At 41.9% G+C, this 18,063-nt stretch overlaps 2 protein-coding genes and 1 long non-coding RNA gene across 9 annotated transcripts in view; 1 reads left to right on the top strand and 2 right to left on the bottom strand.

Annotated features, from left to right (window-relative positions):
• Positions 1-15,726, top strand: part of dnm2a (dynamin 2a) — a 27,788-nt gene extending 12,062 nt beyond the window's left edge. Inside the window, exons 11-22 of one of the 7 annotated variants that reach the window (XM_087173488.1) lie at positions 478-564; positions 2,040-2,110; positions 2,974-3,027; positions 3,376-3,427; positions 4,645-4,677; positions 6,943-7,053; positions 8,893-9,002; positions 9,140-9,251; positions 9,424-9,588; positions 10,357-10,580; positions 10,845-11,108; positions 14,785-15,726. In XM_087173488.1, coding sequence (XP_087029614.1) covers positions 478-564; positions 2,040-2,110; positions 2,974-3,027; positions 3,376-3,427; positions 4,645-4,677; positions 6,943-7,053; positions 8,893-9,002; positions 9,140-9,251; positions 9,424-9,588; positions 10,357-10,580; positions 10,845-11,108; positions 14,785-14,815 — 1,314 coding nt within the window. In that variant the 3' untranslated portion in view covers positions 14,816-15,726. Of the gene's footprint in view, positions 1-477; positions 565-2,039; positions 2,111-2,973; positions 3,028-3,375; positions 3,428-4,424; positions 4,437-4,644; positions 4,678-6,942; positions 7,054-8,892; positions 9,003-9,139; positions 9,252-9,423; positions 9,589-10,356; positions 10,581-10,844; positions 11,109-11,436; positions 13,911-14,784 lie in introns of those variants that run through there. The other 6 variants (XM_087173487.1, XM_023404295.2, XM_087173489.1 and 3 more) reach the window with 6 other exon arrangements.
• Positions 6,743-7,996, bottom strand: LOC147819209 (uncharacterized). Its single transcript, XR_015437139.1, has 3 exons — positions 7,847-7,996; positions 7,141-7,344; positions 6,743-7,034 (listed from the first exon to the last, which is right to left on the bottom strand). It is a non-coding gene; the product is annotated as an uncharacterized LOC147819209 (long non-coding RNA).
• Positions 15,195-18,063, bottom strand: tmed1a (transmembrane p24 trafficking protein 1a). Its single transcript, XM_023404364.2, has 4 exons — positions 17,863-18,063; positions 16,696-16,793; positions 16,214-16,400; positions 15,195-16,060 (listed from the first exon to the last, which is right to left on the bottom strand). The coding sequence occupies exons 1-4, from the start codon at positions 18,061-18,063 to the stop codon at positions 15,842-15,844; spliced, it is 705 nt and encodes a 234-aa protein (XP_023260132.1). The 3' UTR covers positions 15,195-15,841.

Below are 18,063 nucleotides of genomic sequence, written 5' to 3'. Positions count from 1 at the left end.
CAGGTTTACCTCTGACTCACCTCATTCTGTCACTTTTCCCTTCTCATCCAGTCTTCACTAATCTGAAATACTACTAAAGCTCTACCATCAGCTACAGATGACAGTTGAAAATGTTTCGACATTTCTTCAAAGTTAGTCATTCCTCAGTTTATTTAAAGTATAATCAGTTCCTCTTTTGATGTTCTAAAAACAATGAAGTCATCCCTAGCTGATGGTAAATGGCTTACTCCCTTGTAGAACAATCACTGTGTATTTAAAGTGTGATGTGTGTGTGTGCTGGTTTGTAGTTGTTATGTGTGACACTGAAATGTCACTTGACTATCTCTTTCCCTTTTCTTTGTCCTTTACTTATTCTCACTTCTTACACCTGTTTCTCTCTGATACTTATTGGTAAGTCTTACTAAGCTCAAGCTCATATGTAAGTGTGTGTGCGTTTCTGCGTTCAGTGCTGCAGCTGTGTGTTGTGTTGCTTTTCAGCTCAATTCTTACCCCAGACTGAGAGAGGAAACTGAGAGGATTGTCACCACCCATGTCAGAGAAAGAGAAGGGAAGACCAAGGACCAGGTGAGTTGCTAGGATGTTGATTAAAAAGACCAGTGGCTCTGCACGCTGAGTGAACTCAGGTCAACCTTTCATGTTAATGTTTTTCATATGCAGAGAAAATAAGTAGGAGCTACTGTCTTCAATTCATATGTAGCTCCACTCCTATATGATGTGGAGACGATGACGGGATAGAGCTCGCCCTCCCAAGTTATCGTTCAAGTGGGGAAGGAGAATATGACAAGATGCAACATTAGGTGAAGTTGGCAACTGTCACCTGAACATCTATCGTTGATATTTAATAATGTGTCATCTGGGATTGTCAGTCTCATATGCTGATCCTCCATCTGCAACATTAGGACAAAAAACATGTGCATGGTGTGATCCTTCCAAGCATCAGATAAGCTTTAGCATTTATGAAATGGAGAACGGTAAAACCTCATAAAGCCATTGCTGGACAGAGCTGGACAGTCCTCTTGCAATTCTTTACCAGTAATGGTATCATTTCAGCACGCTAGCTTACCAGCAGAGCATAAACAAAATATTAAATATTTTTCTTCATTTGTGTGAATGTTTGCGGACTGTTTAGCCCACAAATCAAGCATAAATTGTACATTATAAGCTGTAAAATATATTATTGGATGAACTTTTGTTTAATTTTACAGCATCATGTCATGTATTGATAAGCCTTTATTTCTTGCTTTTGCTTCCTATTGTATTTATCATCAAGATTTTTTTGTAGATCTCGAAACTTCCTAAAAGTCTGCAAGCTTGAGAAAATTAAATAAAGCCTTATATGTTATTGAAAAAGTTGATAATGAGGGCTCAGTTCTGCATAATATGATAAGATGAGTTGAAACAAAAGAAGTTGTTTTGAACAGATTGTTATCGGCCTGTTCTGTGTCAACATCACAGCTAAGCATAATTCTGGGTCACGATAGGAAAATAGTTATTCTATGATTTACTCAGTTTGTTTCTGGATAACTTGACAATGTCAGCAACACCATCAACACCGCAAAATCGTCTTATAGATACAGTAAATGACAGAACAGCAGTTTGCAGCTATAGAATTAAGGTCACTCAATGACTTCAAGACATGACAAGAAGAGGAATTAATCATCTTCCAAAATGTGTTATGTATTCATTTCAGAACCTCACTCTCGTTGGGGTGGAGAAGCATTTACTCCACACAAACCAAGACTAATGAGAGTGTTAGGTTTGGTAACTGCTCTACCAGGCAGGAAGTGAAGCAGGTTAAATGAACTGAAACTTGAGTAAAAACGTACTCTCAGCTCCACCACAGTTGCAATTTGCAGCGCTGATGATATAGAAGATAGTGGAAAGTAATTAGTCCAGCTATTTTTAAATATGATTTTTGACGTTATCTGTCATGGTTACTTTCGTTTCACAAGTGTGAAATATCAGAAGTGAGACTGACTGTAAGCGGTGTTTAATTGAGACCTCTCCATCCTAATCATGATTTTCTGCCTCTAATTAAGGTTCTGCTGCTGATTGACATTGAGCTGTCCTACATCAACACCAACCATGAGGACTTCATAGGCTTTGCTAAGTATGTACCCCTCCTCTCCTCACCTTTTCTAGGCCAACTTACAGCTTGTTGCTGGCAACCCCAGTCTCGGCACAGGCATTGTGTTCCTGATTAACAACATGTTGCCTGTTGTCTGAGGTGCACTTGTGATTCTGTAGATTTTACAAAAGAAAGGCTTGGTAATCCTGTAACTCTCGGCCATCAGTACATGTGGAACCCAGATGCTGTTTCAGAAACTTGACAGAACCCCCGCCACTTCACTGCCAATGAATCAAAGTGTTGCTTATAATTAGCCACATGTAAGCTGAGGTGCATCAGTGTGATGTAGCATGCCAGTTAGTGATCCAGCCACATCAGAGCATGAGCATCTCCCTGTAGGGGAATTGGGCACTACAATACCTCTACCTCTCCCCCCATGCATGCAGCAATATCACTTCCCCCTACAAACAAAGTCAATCAAGCATGGCTGATTGCTCGATAGATAAACTGATAAACTTCCCGTCTACTACAGGCTGTCCGGCTGCCACTAGAAAGAATGTTTACTGTACCAGTGGAAAGTAACCAGCTCACACAACACAAGATCCACGGTGCTAATGTGTCGCTGCATTTACTAGTAGCTGCTGGTGGAAATTCATTTGCACACTGCAATGCACTCACTGTTTTTTTGGGGGTTTTTTTGTGCTATATCTCTAAGTGGTTTAGAGTTCGTGGTTGAATTCACGTAGTTCCTAGTGTAGCGGTTATAGTGTGTGGGTCGTCCCATTGACTAAGTAACAACGCAAACCGCCGTGTGTGCGTGTGTGAGGGTTTATGCCGAGCCTCTGCATGGCAAGTGGATTGCTGTAATGTGTCGGAGGTAACGGTTCTCATGACATCACTTTCAGTCTTGACTACAGAAGGCTGGATGATGGTAGCCCCCCAGGGTACGGCAACAACAGGTGGGCTGACAGAAACGATATAGGGTTGTGTGCACAGTATGTTTGTGAGAGTAAGCTTTTATTATCAAGATTCACTCTCACCTCTTCACCTTCACTCTACGTGTGTAGTAATACAGTAATATAATAATAACAATTATAGCATGCAAAACCTTGAATTTGCACTTGTTTAAATCAGACAGGTGATTTACATAAAAGACTAAAGCCTGTCAAAACATGTTGAAAATAATCAGAATATTATTGAGACGTAAGTGCCACATGAATATTAAGTGTGAATTTTTCAAACAGGTTGTTTTGGTGTGGTGTTATCAATATTTATTATCTTTTCTGTCCATCTCTGTGTGATGACAGCGCCCAGCAGAGGAACACTGCTGCTAACAAAAAGAGGGCCATACCCAACCAGGTACGTTTCATCACTCAGCTCAATCCCAGATTTAATCTCCCCTGAACGATGCCTCCCTTAACTTGCCTATTAATCAACCATGTGAATAAAACTGACTCCGGCAATTATTTAGCCCACAGCCTTTAATCTATCCCGACCTATCTAATGGTTAACAATATAATAACAAATCCCCTGTACATTATTTTGACTTCTGATTTTACCCAGGCAATGTTGTGAAGATGGTATTTCTCCTTCTCTGTTTTATCCAGACTCACATTTAAACAAAGTTTGTTGAATTTCATTGCGCGTTTGTTAGATCTTGAAAAACGATTATAATACTGCTAATCGGCTTTTTCGAGATTGCAGTCTCAGTGAGGGGAGAGTTACCTTAGTGAACTTAAAGAAGACCCTGCTTCCCTGCTTCTCTGAAACGAGCGTTTGTTTCCATGGCTGTTATTAATTGCTGTTTGCATGTGACCCAGGCATGTTGTTCTACGGCAAAGCAACAATTAATCACAGAGTTTTGTTGATTGTTTTGTTGCCTACCCATTAACTCACAAGCATCTTTTGTATTGAAATTCAGAATGTGCATGGACATTGCACCTATCGACTGAGCTACAAATATGACATAACCAAATTGTGGTATACTTGAAGTAATTCTAATTGCATGTAACTCTCTTGCTCTGTCTGTCTGTCTCTCTCCCTCCCTCTCTACCTCTCTTTGTCTTTGTCTTTCTCTTTTCTGCTGCTCTTCATCTGTTTTTCTCTGGTTGTCTCATGGATTTCTTGTTTCCTACTGTTTTTCCTCCCTCAAACCTTTCATTCTCACAATTTCGCCCCCTTTTTTTCAACCTGTTCTTTCCTTCCAACCTTCCACCTGTCATCCTGTCCCTGTCCCCCTCCTCCTACTTCTCATCTGTCCCTCATCTTTGCTTGCTTGCTTTCTCATTTCTGTTGGCTATGATTTTATACTGCCCCCCTTTGCTTTAATTCCCCCCTACCCTTCCTATTACTGCAGGGTGAGATTCTGGTAAGTACCCCACAGATTTAAACCACACCCTGCCAGGGGGCAGCAGTGGTAGGCCATGCAGAAGAACTGAGGCCATCACACACAGGTCAGCCAATATGGTTAGGGTGGAAAAGAAAGACTGCTGTGAGTAAACAGGATAAACATTTGACTCCTGCAAGTAAAGGAGTCGATATCCTTCACCATAATAAGATCTTCTACCCCCCTGCAGCTTGGCGCACTGGGAGAGGCCCACGAGGAGAAGGTAGAGTCTCCAGACTGATCAAAGTGATATCAGTTACAATTCTAGCAAGCAGTTACCAGTAATTTGGACTGTCTTCACAGTAACACCTGGCACATTTGGTCTCGTAATCCTTGGTTTCATTTTAATACGACAGTAATTGTCTTTAATTGTACATCTGTGTTGCTACTAACATTTTACTTTTTTTACTCCACAAAATATGTAAAATGACATATAAATAATTTTATCCACACAAAAGATTCTTTTGTAGAATTGCTATTTGTTCTCCATGAGAAAACCACAGAGAGATACAGGCAAATCTTCCACCCACCACCGACTGTGGACGGCATCAGTTCTGACTTGTCTCTGGTTTTATACCTCTGCTGCTGCCTCATGCATGGTGCTTCGAAAGTTTGCCTTGTGAGAATCATCCTAAATGTCACTGGGGAGAAAATGGGGAGGGAGTGGGGAGCGATCAAATCAAAAAAACACACAAAACGCATTATTTCTATGATTCCTTAAATTTTTCTTTTAATTTGTAGTGTTTGTTTTTTCTCTTTAGATTAAATGCATGTTGAAATACTTTTCTTACCAAGTACTAAGTTCATATCCAACTTCTGTTTGTTACAAAAAAAATCACTGTCTCCAAGTCTCTAATTGATATTCTTGTACTCAGAGCTGATCAAAATTTCTTATCATTTAATATGGTGACTGGTCCATGGCTTTGGGATATATTTCATTGTTTAAATCAAAATTCTTTGTTAGTGTCATTTATTTTAATTGTAAGTCACTGACTATCAAGGCAAAGTTAAATTGACACATTTCATTCTGATCATTTTCATTTCAACCATTTGAAACCATGGAGTTAAGCTCAGATGTAATCTAACAATTTTTTAATTAACCACAGCATCACTTACATTTACAGAAACGGGTCGAACATTATATCACAGTTGTCTTACACTGGCAGTGAAAGAAAAAGCATCACATAAGCATCTAATCTGTAAAACTCATGTCATTTCCTCTTTCTTAATGTCAACTTGGTTATAATAATTCCAACTGACTTGAATACAGGGGATTTGAAACTCCTTGTTTCTGAAAACTTTTAAGTTATTTCCTCGCCAAGGCAAACTACCAATTTAGCTTCTATGTGCTTGCCTCCTCTCCCATGTTTATGTTGGCTCTTTTGAACTAATGAACCTTTTTTTTTCCTCCATAACTCACTCCAGTCCTCTGCTGGATGGAGAGGGAGTTCACAAGAGAGGTCTAAAGCAGGCTTTGAAATTGACATTTTTACTTAGCTTTCATTAGCACAAGAGCACACTTCTCACAGATAGTTCCTCCTATTGTACTTGAAATGCCTGAGCGTCTATTCGGAGGGAAAAAAAAAAATGGAGAGACAGTTGTGAATAGGGCTCCTCTAAAATGCATGGCTTATTTTCTTTAGAGTGATTCACTCAACCCGGCCTCAGACTGATGTATTTCCTCCCTCTCCAACTCTCCACTTCAAATTCTCACTTTGCTGTGTAGTTTTCTGTCCCTCCATGAACCCTGCTAACTCTATCAGACTACTAGACTCCGCATTTAATCTCTTTGATTGCACTTCTTTTCTCCTCCTTTACTCCTGTCTTTAACAGTCACTTCTCCCCATCTTTTACTCATCCAGGTATTTAACCCCTCTCGTGTATACCCGAGTATGTTTAACTTAATAACTCCGCTAACATAGGTTAGCTTTTACTGACCCACTGACACTAAGATACCACCGCCGACCTTTGTCTCAGACTCTGTTGGGGCTTGCATGGTCTGGACACCATCTGGTCCTGTTTGTTGGTTTTAAGATTCTTTTCTGTTTAGTGAAAAAGAATCTTCAGTGTTTTCAATGAAACCTTCTGATGCTTCTGCACACATTTAGCAATTTAACACACATAATGTGTACTTGTATGACTGTTCTATGGTCACTCCGTGCTTTTTACTCATTAAGTTTCACCGTTAATCCATGCTTCTGTGTTGTAGTGCATTTTTAAGTAATGTTTGACTGAGATGTAAAAATGTTTAATCTTAAGATAAAAAGGATAAAAGAAAAACAACCAAATTCAAAGTGACCTAGCAGGTAAGCAGGTAAGATTTAATTAGTGTCAGTCACACCGCAGTATTAATGGTGCAACACTTAATGGGGCCCTCATGTCACCAGTGCGTAAACCTGATTGATAAAGCTGTTTTCCTCCATCCTCCTGGTACCCCTCTCTCCCTACCACCCTTCTCTTTCTTCCACACGGTCTCCCCCCTGTGCAGGTGATTAGGAAAGGCTGGCTAACCATCAACATCAGCATCATGAAGGGAGGCTCCAAGGAGTACTGGTTTGTCCTGACTGCTGAGTCCCTGTCCTGGTACAAAGATGAGGAGGTGAGACGAGTTTCTGTTCCAATGCTGCATTTCACTGGACTAAGATAGATGACACAGCACCACAGGAATGCATAAAGATGAACATACTGTCTTTGGCACTGCTGTGGAGATTTGGTGCCATCAGCCACTGTAGTTTTGAGGTGTGTGCGTCCCAGCCCAGCCTAACCAATGTGCAGACTACTGTTCAGCTGTAGCCTGATGAACAGGTAGTCTGAACACTGGGCAGGCGGGGGGGTTAGGACTCAGATAGGAGGAAGGACCCTGAGGTCATTGCAGCTGCAGGTCGCTACCCTAGGACAGTAGTACAGAGGACAGAGAGAGCAAACATTACCTCAGTGAAACAACTGCACATATGAAAAAAGCCATGTACATGGAAACGGCTGCTAAATTACGGCAAATACTGTTAAAACTGCAATACATTTTATCTTATTAAACATATAAAAATATAACCTTTATGAGATTACTTTCAAATCATTCAGGTAATTAAATCTAGACATGGTTGAACTGTATTCCCCCTTTACTAAACAACTACAGTATAATCAGCAAACTTAGCTGCTTGTTTTTATTATAGACTTTTTAATGGTTCTATTCCAGGACATGGAGAGTAACATTCAGTACAAAAGACATGCAGTGATGGATAAAGTTTACGTGATCTAAAATCAAATGATCCGGTTTCACTGATAATTTCATTTTAGGCAAAATTCTAAAGACTGATTTAACTAAATTGAACATTTACTTCCGATGATGATAACTGCATAAAAAGCATTAATAGCATTGTAATGTCCTTACTCACCGCTTGATCTTCTTCCCAAGGCCTCAATGAGAGCCATTCCTCTGCGAAATAAAAAGACCACTAAAAGATAGCACTACAAACCACTGCCAAAGATGAACTCCAGTCCAGTGGCCTCAGTGCGCCCAAACGCTAACTGGAAATGGTAAATTTTTACAGCGGTCGGAAAAAGCAAAGAGAAAGAAAGAACGAGAGAGGGAGGATGGTGGAGGCAAACTGACGTGGCAGGCGGGCTGAAATGTTCCAGCCGGGATCTGACTTTGGAATTTGCAGGAAATCGTACTGGGTTACGGGGGCCGGAGGGGGGGTGTGATATTGTGCGTGTGTGTGCGTGTGTGTGTGTGTGCGCGAGAGTGCATGTGTGTAGGCGCTTGTCCACATGAGTCTTCTTGTATCTTTTAGTGGTTGTCTGTGTCTATATGAGTGCGTGTTTATGCACACACCCAAATCTCATGATACGTGTTTCTACAGTTCGTTCAGGCTCATGTATGTTTGTTTGTCTTTGCACGTGCCGTTAAGTATTTGGCCCTGTGTGTGTGTGTGTGTGTGTGTGTGTGTGTGTGTGTGTGTGTGTGTGTGTGTGTGTGTGTGTGTGTGCGCGTGCGTGCGTGCGTGCGCATGTGGTGGGGGGCAGGGGATTGTGTGGAACTGTGAGTGATGTAACTGTTGGGCCTGCGCCGCTCTGTGTTAGTGCGGACATAAATGCTTCCAGATGTCTCTGCTTAACAGTGAAAGCTGGCACCCCATCCCCCCCAGACAACCCTCATGCTCCTCCTCTTCTTCCTCTCCTCCTCCTCCTCCTCTCCGTCATCATATTTCTCCATCTCACCAGCTTGGTGGTCGTCCACACAGAGGAAATGAATTCCATTGTATCTACTCATTGGTGGAGAAGTGTCAAAACTGCTGTCCTCTGTTTTCTTTTCCATTACTATAATATAAACTCACTCTGCGAAGATAAAGCTTCGCTACATGTTACAGGTTTCAGTGGGTTTTTTTTTTTTTTATGTGTCAGCTGTAAATAAACATTTCTTCTGTGTGTCTCTTGATAGGAAAAAGAAAAGAAGTATATGCTGCCTTTGGATAACCTGAAGATTAGAGATGTGGAGAAAGGATTTATGTCCACAAAGCACATCTTTGCAATCTTTAACACAGAACAAAGGTCAGAGTTATGTTTTTCAACCAGTCTGAATGCACATCGACCTTATCTTTCTGCTTTTTTGTGCATGAATATCCTTGTCTACTGGGTTAGCCTACACACTCACACGCGTTTGTGTTCTCTGTTGTTTATCTTTGCAGGAACGTGTACAAGGACCTTCGCCAAATAGAACTGGCGTGTGATTCTCAAGAGGATGTGGACAGCTGGAAAGCATCCTTCCTCAGGGCAGGGGTTTATCCGGAGAAGGACCAGGTATGTGGGTGCTACTTTGTTTCATTAAAAGCCATGAATTGGTTAATATTGCCTCATTAATTGCACCTCCGTCTTTCTCTCTTCACGCTTCGGTGACAGAACAACTACAAAGATGTATGTATGAGTATATTTATGCTTCATTTTTGATGCCTGTGTGTGTCATTGTCATCAGACAGAGAATGAAGAGGCTGCTCCTGCAGATACATTCTCTATGGACCCCCAGTTGGAGCGTCAGGTGGAAACCATCCGCAACTTGGTGGATTCGTACATCGGCATCATCAACAAATCCATCAGAGACCTTGTGCCCAAGACCATCATGCATCTCATGATCAACAGTGTGAGTCCGTAGCAACGAGACACAAGCCATTAACAGAGTGTCTGCGGGTTCTGAAACAGACTTAAAGTGAAAGAGTTCATCTGAGTCCATTACCTTAACACGGTGTAAGCCTGTGTGCTCTGCTGACTGCTGGATCTCTACCTTGACACTGAAAATGTGAACATCCCAATTTTGTAGTGCTTTGCTTGACCGAAAGAGTTAATATTGTAATACTTCACGGAGCTGATTGTTCCAGCAAATGTAGCACCCTACATTCCTGTATTACTCAGAAATACACTCAGCGTACCTGATAAACCAGTGGACTGAACTAAGCTCAAATGAACTGCTCTGTAATTAAGTCTAAATGTCATTGCACCATAGAGCTGTGAAGAATAGTGTTTAGTTTTCCTGTACATTTTTGTAGCGGTGTCGGTCGTATATTTCATGTTAACACAAGGTCATAAACTTGAAGACACTAATTAACAGAGTTTATGATGCATGCTCACAGAGCTTTGGCCACTGTCCATTTATTATGTTTTATTATTCCAGTGAGCTCACTTGATGTCTTGCAGCTACACACGCACCGAGCACACACACGCACACACACACTGTCTCAACCTATATTTCCTCGATTGTCTCTCCAATCTATAAACTACCCCCACCCCTCCATCTCTAGCTCGTGATCATTTCATTTCTGGCTAGTGCTGCTCCACGTCTAAAAATTCTCTGTGTTAATTGAAGTAAATTGCCACCACCTTTTTATTTTTAATAATCTAAACTTCCATTCAGGCGAAGGATTTCATCCACTCAGAGCTGCTGGCCTACCTCTACTCATCTGGGGATCAGAACAGCCTCATGGAGGAGTCAGCTGACCAGGCCCAGCGTAGAGACGAAATGTTGCGCATGTATCATGCACTCAAGGAGGCGCTGCACATTATAGGCGACATCAGCGCCAACACCATCTCCACCCCTGTACCCCCGCCCGTAAATGACACCTGGATCCAAGAAGCCAGGTGAGAGGGCTGAAAAATACTGAATAAAAAGACATATCCAATTTCAGACAGTGAGCAGATTTTTCATATGCAATTAAAAACAGTGAGAAATAGACATATTTTTCACTTAGTAGTAGTGTGCCTACCTGAATTTAAAAAAAAAAAAAAAGAGCAACAAACAACTCCTGAGTTTTCCCAGAGTGGGCACAGATAAAATGAGAATAAATGAGACCTTTTCTGTGATTGTCACAATGTCAGTTTCATTTTTGCATATTCTCCTCTCAGCCCAACCCCTCAGCGTAGGCCGCCTCCGTCAACAGGCCCGCCTCCCAGCCGTCCGCCTACTGTTCGGGGCGCAACACCAGGACCACCCATGAACCCTTCCCCCGCCTTTGGAGTTCCGCTCAACCCTTCTCCCGCCTTTGGTGCACCACCAATCCCCTCTCGCCCAGGCCAAACCATCAACGCCTACAACAGCAGCCAGGATCCCTTCAGTGCACCCCCACAGATCCCCTCCCGGCCAGCCCGTGTCCCACCCGGTGTACCCAGGTATGACTTCCTTTTATGATGTGATAATCATTGTTTTATGTGTTTTTACCGTAGTTTTATTGCATTAGTAACGTTTTGTCACTAACATCTCATCATCCCCTGTCTTTGAAGAGTCACAGGCATCGTTTTTTATTTCTCACACTCACCAGTTCTCCTATCTCTACATTCAGTATCATTTCTTTGCATTCATTGTCCTTTTACTCTTAGTTCTCTGTCTGCCACTCTCCCTCTGTCCTCACCTTCCCTATTTTCCCTCTGTCGGGTTGTTTTAGTTTCTCTTTGTGAGTACGTCTCACTCCTTGTTCTATATCTTCTCTCCCCGTTGCAGCCGAAGACCCCCCGGCGCTCCTTCTCACCGGCCCACCATTATCCGCCCTGCTGAGCCCTCCCTGCTAGACTAGACCTGTGGCAAAGCCCACCAATGTGTGTGTGTTTTTGTGTGGGTGTGTGTATCTGCACACTGTAGGGCGGGGGCTTGAGGGGAGGGGCTGACTGATAGCGGTGCATAATGTGCACCGTTCAGCTGTATTAATGTCTATTCAAGCAATGTTAATAAGCTGCTAATACCCTCTTTATCAGTGCACATAAATGAAAGAAAGCCCTTAACCACTTGAATATTACATTTGACTGCTGTGGAAATGTGTAATACAAAATAAAACCCAGCTGATCAGAGGGTGCATTAGCTTCTATCAGTAGGAGACGATGTATCGAATTCAGTCCAAGAGCTTTTTTTCTTAATTGTAATAACTCGTTTATTTCCTCTGACAAGTTCTTGCCAGAAGCCCATTAAATAACTTAATAACTGTTACAGGCTGGCTTTCCTCTCCCCTCCCTCCACCTTTTTAGATTGGCCCAGATGCCCATGTGTAGATCACTGTGTAATATACACACTTAACCTGTTGATAATGTTTTACTTGGTTTTCATTTCCTAACTGATTTCATACTGAAAAACAATAGCTTATTATCACTGTTGTTATTTTGGTGGTGTCGATTACATTTTTTCCCCCTTGTGATATTTTATTTGAGTGACTTTGTCCTTTTTAATGACCGTCACAAATGTAGCTTTAAAAATGAAATCCTAATCTCAGCAAAAAACAAAGCATAAAAAGATACAGGGCAGGGTTGTATGAGACTGAGAGAGTAGCTTCAGTTCCCCCCTCTGTAAAATATCCTTCCACAATGAGATGAAGAAAGATGTCAGCCAGATTGAACATTATAATCCTAGCACTTGTTACCCATCTAGCCTTACAACAAGCCACTCATAACAGGGATGTTGTAGTCCGTTACCAGAACACTTTGCACGAAAACCCAGGAGAGGGAGAGTGAGACAGACTGACGGCCGTCTGCACTTTGCGGGAAGCTTTCTCTCCACTAATTCCGAGTTGTTAAAGCCTTGAATTTGAATCCCTTTAGTCTCAGTTGAACCCCAATGAGGCCTTCAGCCTTCGGGTAGACTTTGTTCATTCCTGGATTAGCTGATTCATATAGAACACAGCACACAGTACATTTTCCTCTCAGAGAGGATAAAAGTCAGCGAAGCAGTGGGGTGTGTAGATTAGGACGGATCTGTGATGTAGAGAATAAAGATGGTATTAAGCATTGAGGAGTTGGCACATCTCTTTCTGGGCTCAGTTGTCCAGGACATTTATTATTGCTATCAGTTCTGCTTCCATGCCTTTAAAAAATATCATTGTATATAGCTGGCCTATACCGGGGAATTAGCACTTGTATTTCATTTAATTGCAGGGGTGACAACAAAAACATGGAATTATAATCAAAGCCCAACATGTTAAAATCCAACTTTAGGTGTGATTAAAGGAAGCACTAACACTGTCGTTTCATTAGCTTTGGATGTAGGGAAAAAGAGATTGGTCATCTCCTGATGCATTATTTATAACCTGGGCATTTGTTATTTCTTTAAATGTTTTTGGCTGCAGTTGTATCACCTCTGTATAACTATATGCCCCCCAGCTTCTACTGGACTGTTAATTGGGGTTCTGCTACAGGGATTAGCTGTGTAAATGTGGTGTATGTTGGGAGGGCACTTGGGGCTGAACATACACAGCTGTGATTATTTGATAATATCTTTTGATTGCTCTTTTGACCATTTAAAACCAATTTTCTGGAATATTTTTAGGTGTTCAGGGGAAAACTGGTCAGGCGGGAAGTGACGTTGGGTTACTTGGATGTTTTCCAGTTTTGGTTTGATCAGTAGAAATGGTGAGCGGGTGGTGGGAGTTGTGGTGTATGAATGCACATCCTGTCTTGAGAAGCTGTCTCGACTTTTCCCCTTTCTCACCACAGAGGATAGAAACTTAATGAGCCAACATGACAAGACAAAAGAAATAGAAAATTCAAAAATCCCAAACCACAGACTCTTGAGACAGAATGTGCTTTTTCTTTCCCTGCATTTCTCAACAGGTGTGGCTTTCAGTGACAGTGCCAGACAGAAAAAAATGAATCTAAATCTTTGTATTAAATAGAATTCACATTAAATATAATATTTCATGTGATGATAATATGTAAGTTCTTATTGGCCAAATCGCCTGTACCTGTCACTTCAGCCTGCCCTTGAGAAGCCCCAACTGTAAATGCCCTGTAATTCATTAGGTTGTACCCTGCCTCCTTCCTCTTTCCCTCCCCTGTTTGGATCTGGTGGAAGGGGTTGGGAATCAACCTGAAAAAATCTCTTTTGTTTTGCAAACCCTTGTCAAGTGCCTCTGTAGCATTTAATTGATTTGAATAAACAAAATGAACTAATTTAGAAAGGAGAGTAAATAAAGAGGTGTTGTGTACAATAAAGGGACTGGCTCTGGTGGTTGGTGTCTCCTTGTGTCCTGTGTGATCCTCTCTCTCTTTCTCTGTCTCTCTCCCTCCCCCTCCCCCTGATAAAGTCGAGCCCCTCCTGGGTTTCCTCTCCTCACTCGCCTCTCTCTCTCTACATCTAAAACCAATACAGACTGACATAAACCACTACCTGTTCCCATGGCAACCCTCTACTGTCAGGCAGCCTGCTGTAGAGAGGCATAGCTTATACTTATACAATGGTTACTCTTGCTCAGCACATGCATTTTCAACATATGTAAAATGATGAACTTAAGAATGAACACCTTGTCGTAGTAGTAGTAGACTTGTGGCTGTCCGTGGGTTGATTCAACATTTTCACTGCAAAGAACTCACCCACTTTGGAAGTCTTCACGTTCCCTTCACAGCATTGAATCAAAGTGGACTTAATGTGACTTTTGACACCGATCAACAGGAAAAGACCCTCTGATGTCAAAGTGAAAATATATCAGCTTTAATTCAATTTTGTTCAGCAGTAAAATGAAACAACTTCTAAGATGGTTGAATATTTTATATTACAGGCAGTGTACAAAAGGTTTATCCCATGTTTCCAAACATCTAATAAGAAGTTCTGTGCGGGCTCAAATCTCCCCCAGTATAAAATGTTGCAAAAGGCAATCTTAAATGTATTTCCCTTTGACTTACTGCATTAATAAATTATGTATCTCATTTAACCATCCAGTGAGAGTTGTGGATGGTCGCTCTAAGCCCTCTCACTAACAGAGACTGCCTCATTACGATTGCCCTCGCTGTTCTGATGACTGGATCCTGTAGCGTTACCTGTCAGAGTGCATGGTTAAGACATTAACATTGGCTGATTGTTCCTGAACAGGCGCCCGCCCCCCCGCCGAAACCAGTGGTGACCTCGACCGGCTTGCAGTGGACGCGAAATGACTTCGATCCACGACAACAGCAGGACTACAGCAGAACTACATATCTTATTTCAAGTTCACTCAAAAAAACTCCAGCAATGTTGTTACAGGCCCACTTCAGTACTGACAGTGAGATGTGCATTATTAATTACTGAGGCATTAAACTTAAAACCAAAGTAAGTTATTTTTTCCTATAGTGAATGTTATATACAGTAGTTCTTAGCTCTAAATTTAACACATGAATCCAATGCAGATAGTTCCCATTTCCTTTACCACAAAGTTCCCCAGAAGACTACTGACGACTGCTCTTTCAGATACAGTGTGCGTTAACTTTCAGGGATAAATGACCTGATACAGAGCCGAGACAGGAGCAGGTCAACATGAGAATTTATTATTGGAGCATCTGTTCTGTGATGACAAAGAAAAATGCCATTCAAGTGCTTGATTTATGACAAAGAAAATGTAAACGACGGCTCAGGAAGCTGAGCGGACCCAGCAAGTTCCTCAATAGGCCTAGTGTGAGACAAAAGAGTGGTAGTGATATGAATGCACAATAAATCTTGTCTATTGCGTTATGTATGTTCTTAACAACAAAGTGCAATTGCATCCAAAGAAAGAAAATCTTTTTTACTGTATGAGGCAAGGTTTCTAATATTATTTGGTTTTGCTATAGCTTCTGGTTTGATAAAGCATAAATGACAATGTAAAATGTAATAACTGAAATTCAATAAAACAACATTACAGTGAGAACAGCTTCGGTTTTCTAGCTGACACTATAAACAAATATCAGTGCTGAGGGTATCGTGTGTGTGTGTCTGTGTGTATAACTGGAATTCATAAAAGATTCAACCAAGCACTTTGTGCCTACAAATAAAAAGTTCCCAGTGCATGATGAATCAAAAGTGTGAACTATCCTTTTAAATTCAGCTCACAGGGCTCATGTTAGTGGAGGGTTTAGTGCAAAACACACTATCTGCACTCTGTTGGCTGGAGCTTAAACAAACAGTTCTGTTGCCTCTATGTGCGGGTCCGCTTGGTGTCGTCAAAGAGGCGCCGCAGGGTGTAGATCTGTGTGACGGCCACAGTGAGCATGACAAGCAGGTTGAGGCAGGACCAGAAGGACACCCGCCACAGGTTGTCCTCCAGAAGGTAGCGGTCCCTCGCCTCAAAGGCCCGCAGCACAGTCTGGACCTGGCGGCTCCTCTCCAGTTGCTGGTACACAAACTCCATCCTGGCCTGGAGGAGGAAGAAAAGAACAGCAGAGAGGAGGAGATGAAAGAGAGAGAGAGAGAGAGATATCAAAAAGAATGGCTTCAGATAATTCAAGTGCTGTTTGGAGGGAAATCATAGCTGCAGCAGATGTAATAGCTCTTTGTGTTTCCCTCTCACCCTGATGTCCTCCAGTTTGTACTCCGCCATGCTCTCTGTGGCGGCCATGTCTGCCCACTCCTCTCTGCCTCTACCTGTGCTGCTCTGACTGTTAATGATCACCTCAAAAAACACCATCTTCTCTGACAGCTTACTGAAGCTGTTGTCGAAACACAGCCGGTAGTCCCCATCCTCTGTGGGATCCACCCTGCGGGAAAAAAAAAAAAAAAAAAAACTTCACTTGCTTTCAACAATATCATGGTTCAAACTACTCACTGTTAAGATATGACAGAATAATAGAGTGTAATTACAAAATCTTGGTGAAAATACATGTACACAACAGATCTGAAATCAACTCCCTTATTTCACTACAGGGATGTGAACTTCCTTAATGCCTGATTCCACTTTCTGGTTAATCGGTTTCCATACAAACAAAGAGTATGGCGGGGTCTGAGCATCACATCAAAAGGAGGCAGTTGCTGAAAAGCATTTATGTGACCCACATGTGCATGCCGTCAGATTTCCTGAAGTCAGAGACCAATCGGTGTCCGCTGGGTGAGATGAGGGCAAAGCCGACATCAAGGCCTGACCCGGCTATCACCTGTGAGAGAGGTTAACACACGGGGACAGAGGTCAGTCATGCAGAATATTCAGCTTACCTAGAATTCAATTCTCCTATCTACTGTTATCTTCTCATTTTCATTCGAGACGTGCAGCTCGCAGCTCTAGCTTTAATCGGACTATGTGGGCAAATGGCTGTCTGAAATTTAAATTAAAGCCCTGATAGTGCACTGAGCAGCAACCTAGCTCACACGGTGATAATAATGGAACAGTTTCGGTGTCTGAGTCTAGAAATTATTTATTTCACCACTGCCCTCACTTAGTCTTCTAGTCTAGTAGAAGAGGAGCTTTGTTTTTTTTTTGTTTTTTTGTTTTTGTTGGTTCTTTTTTTGTGTGTGGCTGCAATAGGCCTGGTGTCGGCATGTTGTGTCTAAAAGTGCAGTTCCACATCATGAAGCAGCGGGAGATACAGAATCAGACCTCCACATCCGCGCAGCTGCCTTGGGAGCGTCATGTGTCACCTGCACAGGTGACGATGCCCCAGTGATCTTACAGGCTCCTCTCCGACTCGACTGTGACTTTACACCTACACAGACTATGGTGTGATGGTAGCAAAGCAAAGGTCATGACTATAAATTCACTCAAGGCCGGTTACACATTATGAGTGACTTCAAGACAAGTGTACTTTTGAATTTGAAGCTGTATGTTTGAAAAAGTGCGTATTTGTATTTTGTGCATGACATTTATTTGAAATCAATTTTGCTGGCCACCTTTTTTTTTCTTGCACTTACAATATCATCATGTAAATACATATTTGTGCTTGTTCCCTAATGGATATTAAATACTTTTAAAACGTGTTTTTGCAATGTGGGTGGAAGCAGACATTTTTGAGTTTTTCTAAGTCTTATCTCAGGCGTCTTCAGCAACAGCAGCAGTGGAGGCCCTTATCTCTCTGCATGCAGGAACAAAGTCCACAGTCTGTTCACTTGTTTTTCAGTTAGACATGACTCACAAACTTTAATAAAGCTTTTCAAAACTTCAGACTCAACATTACACTGTCACTGTACAAGACAGACAAGAGAGAAAGATAGAGAGAAATGTTTATTCACCTGGTATTCAACTTCCATGCTGTCGTTACTCATGGTGGTTTGGTAAAAGCACTCAGTGCTGCCAGCAGGTAACAGAAATGTAAATTGCATGTCTTGATTTGACCCCAAACCCAAAGTCAAGTCCACAGTCAGAATGAAACAAGCCAGCAAACACAGCTGTGCAGACACATCCTGATCCATCGTCCTCCGGACACAGTGCAT

Source organism: Seriola lalandi, unplaced genomic scaffold (genome assembly GCF_002814215.2).
Source record: "Seriola lalandi dorsalis isolate HSWRI2012SDOR001 ecotype SW California unplaced genomic scaffold, Sedor1 jcf7180002054240, whole genome shotgun sequence".
Classification (NCBI taxonomy): domain Eukaryota; kingdom Metazoa; phylum Chordata; class Actinopteri; order Carangiformes; family Carangidae; genus Seriola; species Seriola lalandi.
The sequence above is the reverse complement of the archived record's forward strand: the minus strand, read 5'-3'. Positions and strand labels throughout refer to the sequence as shown.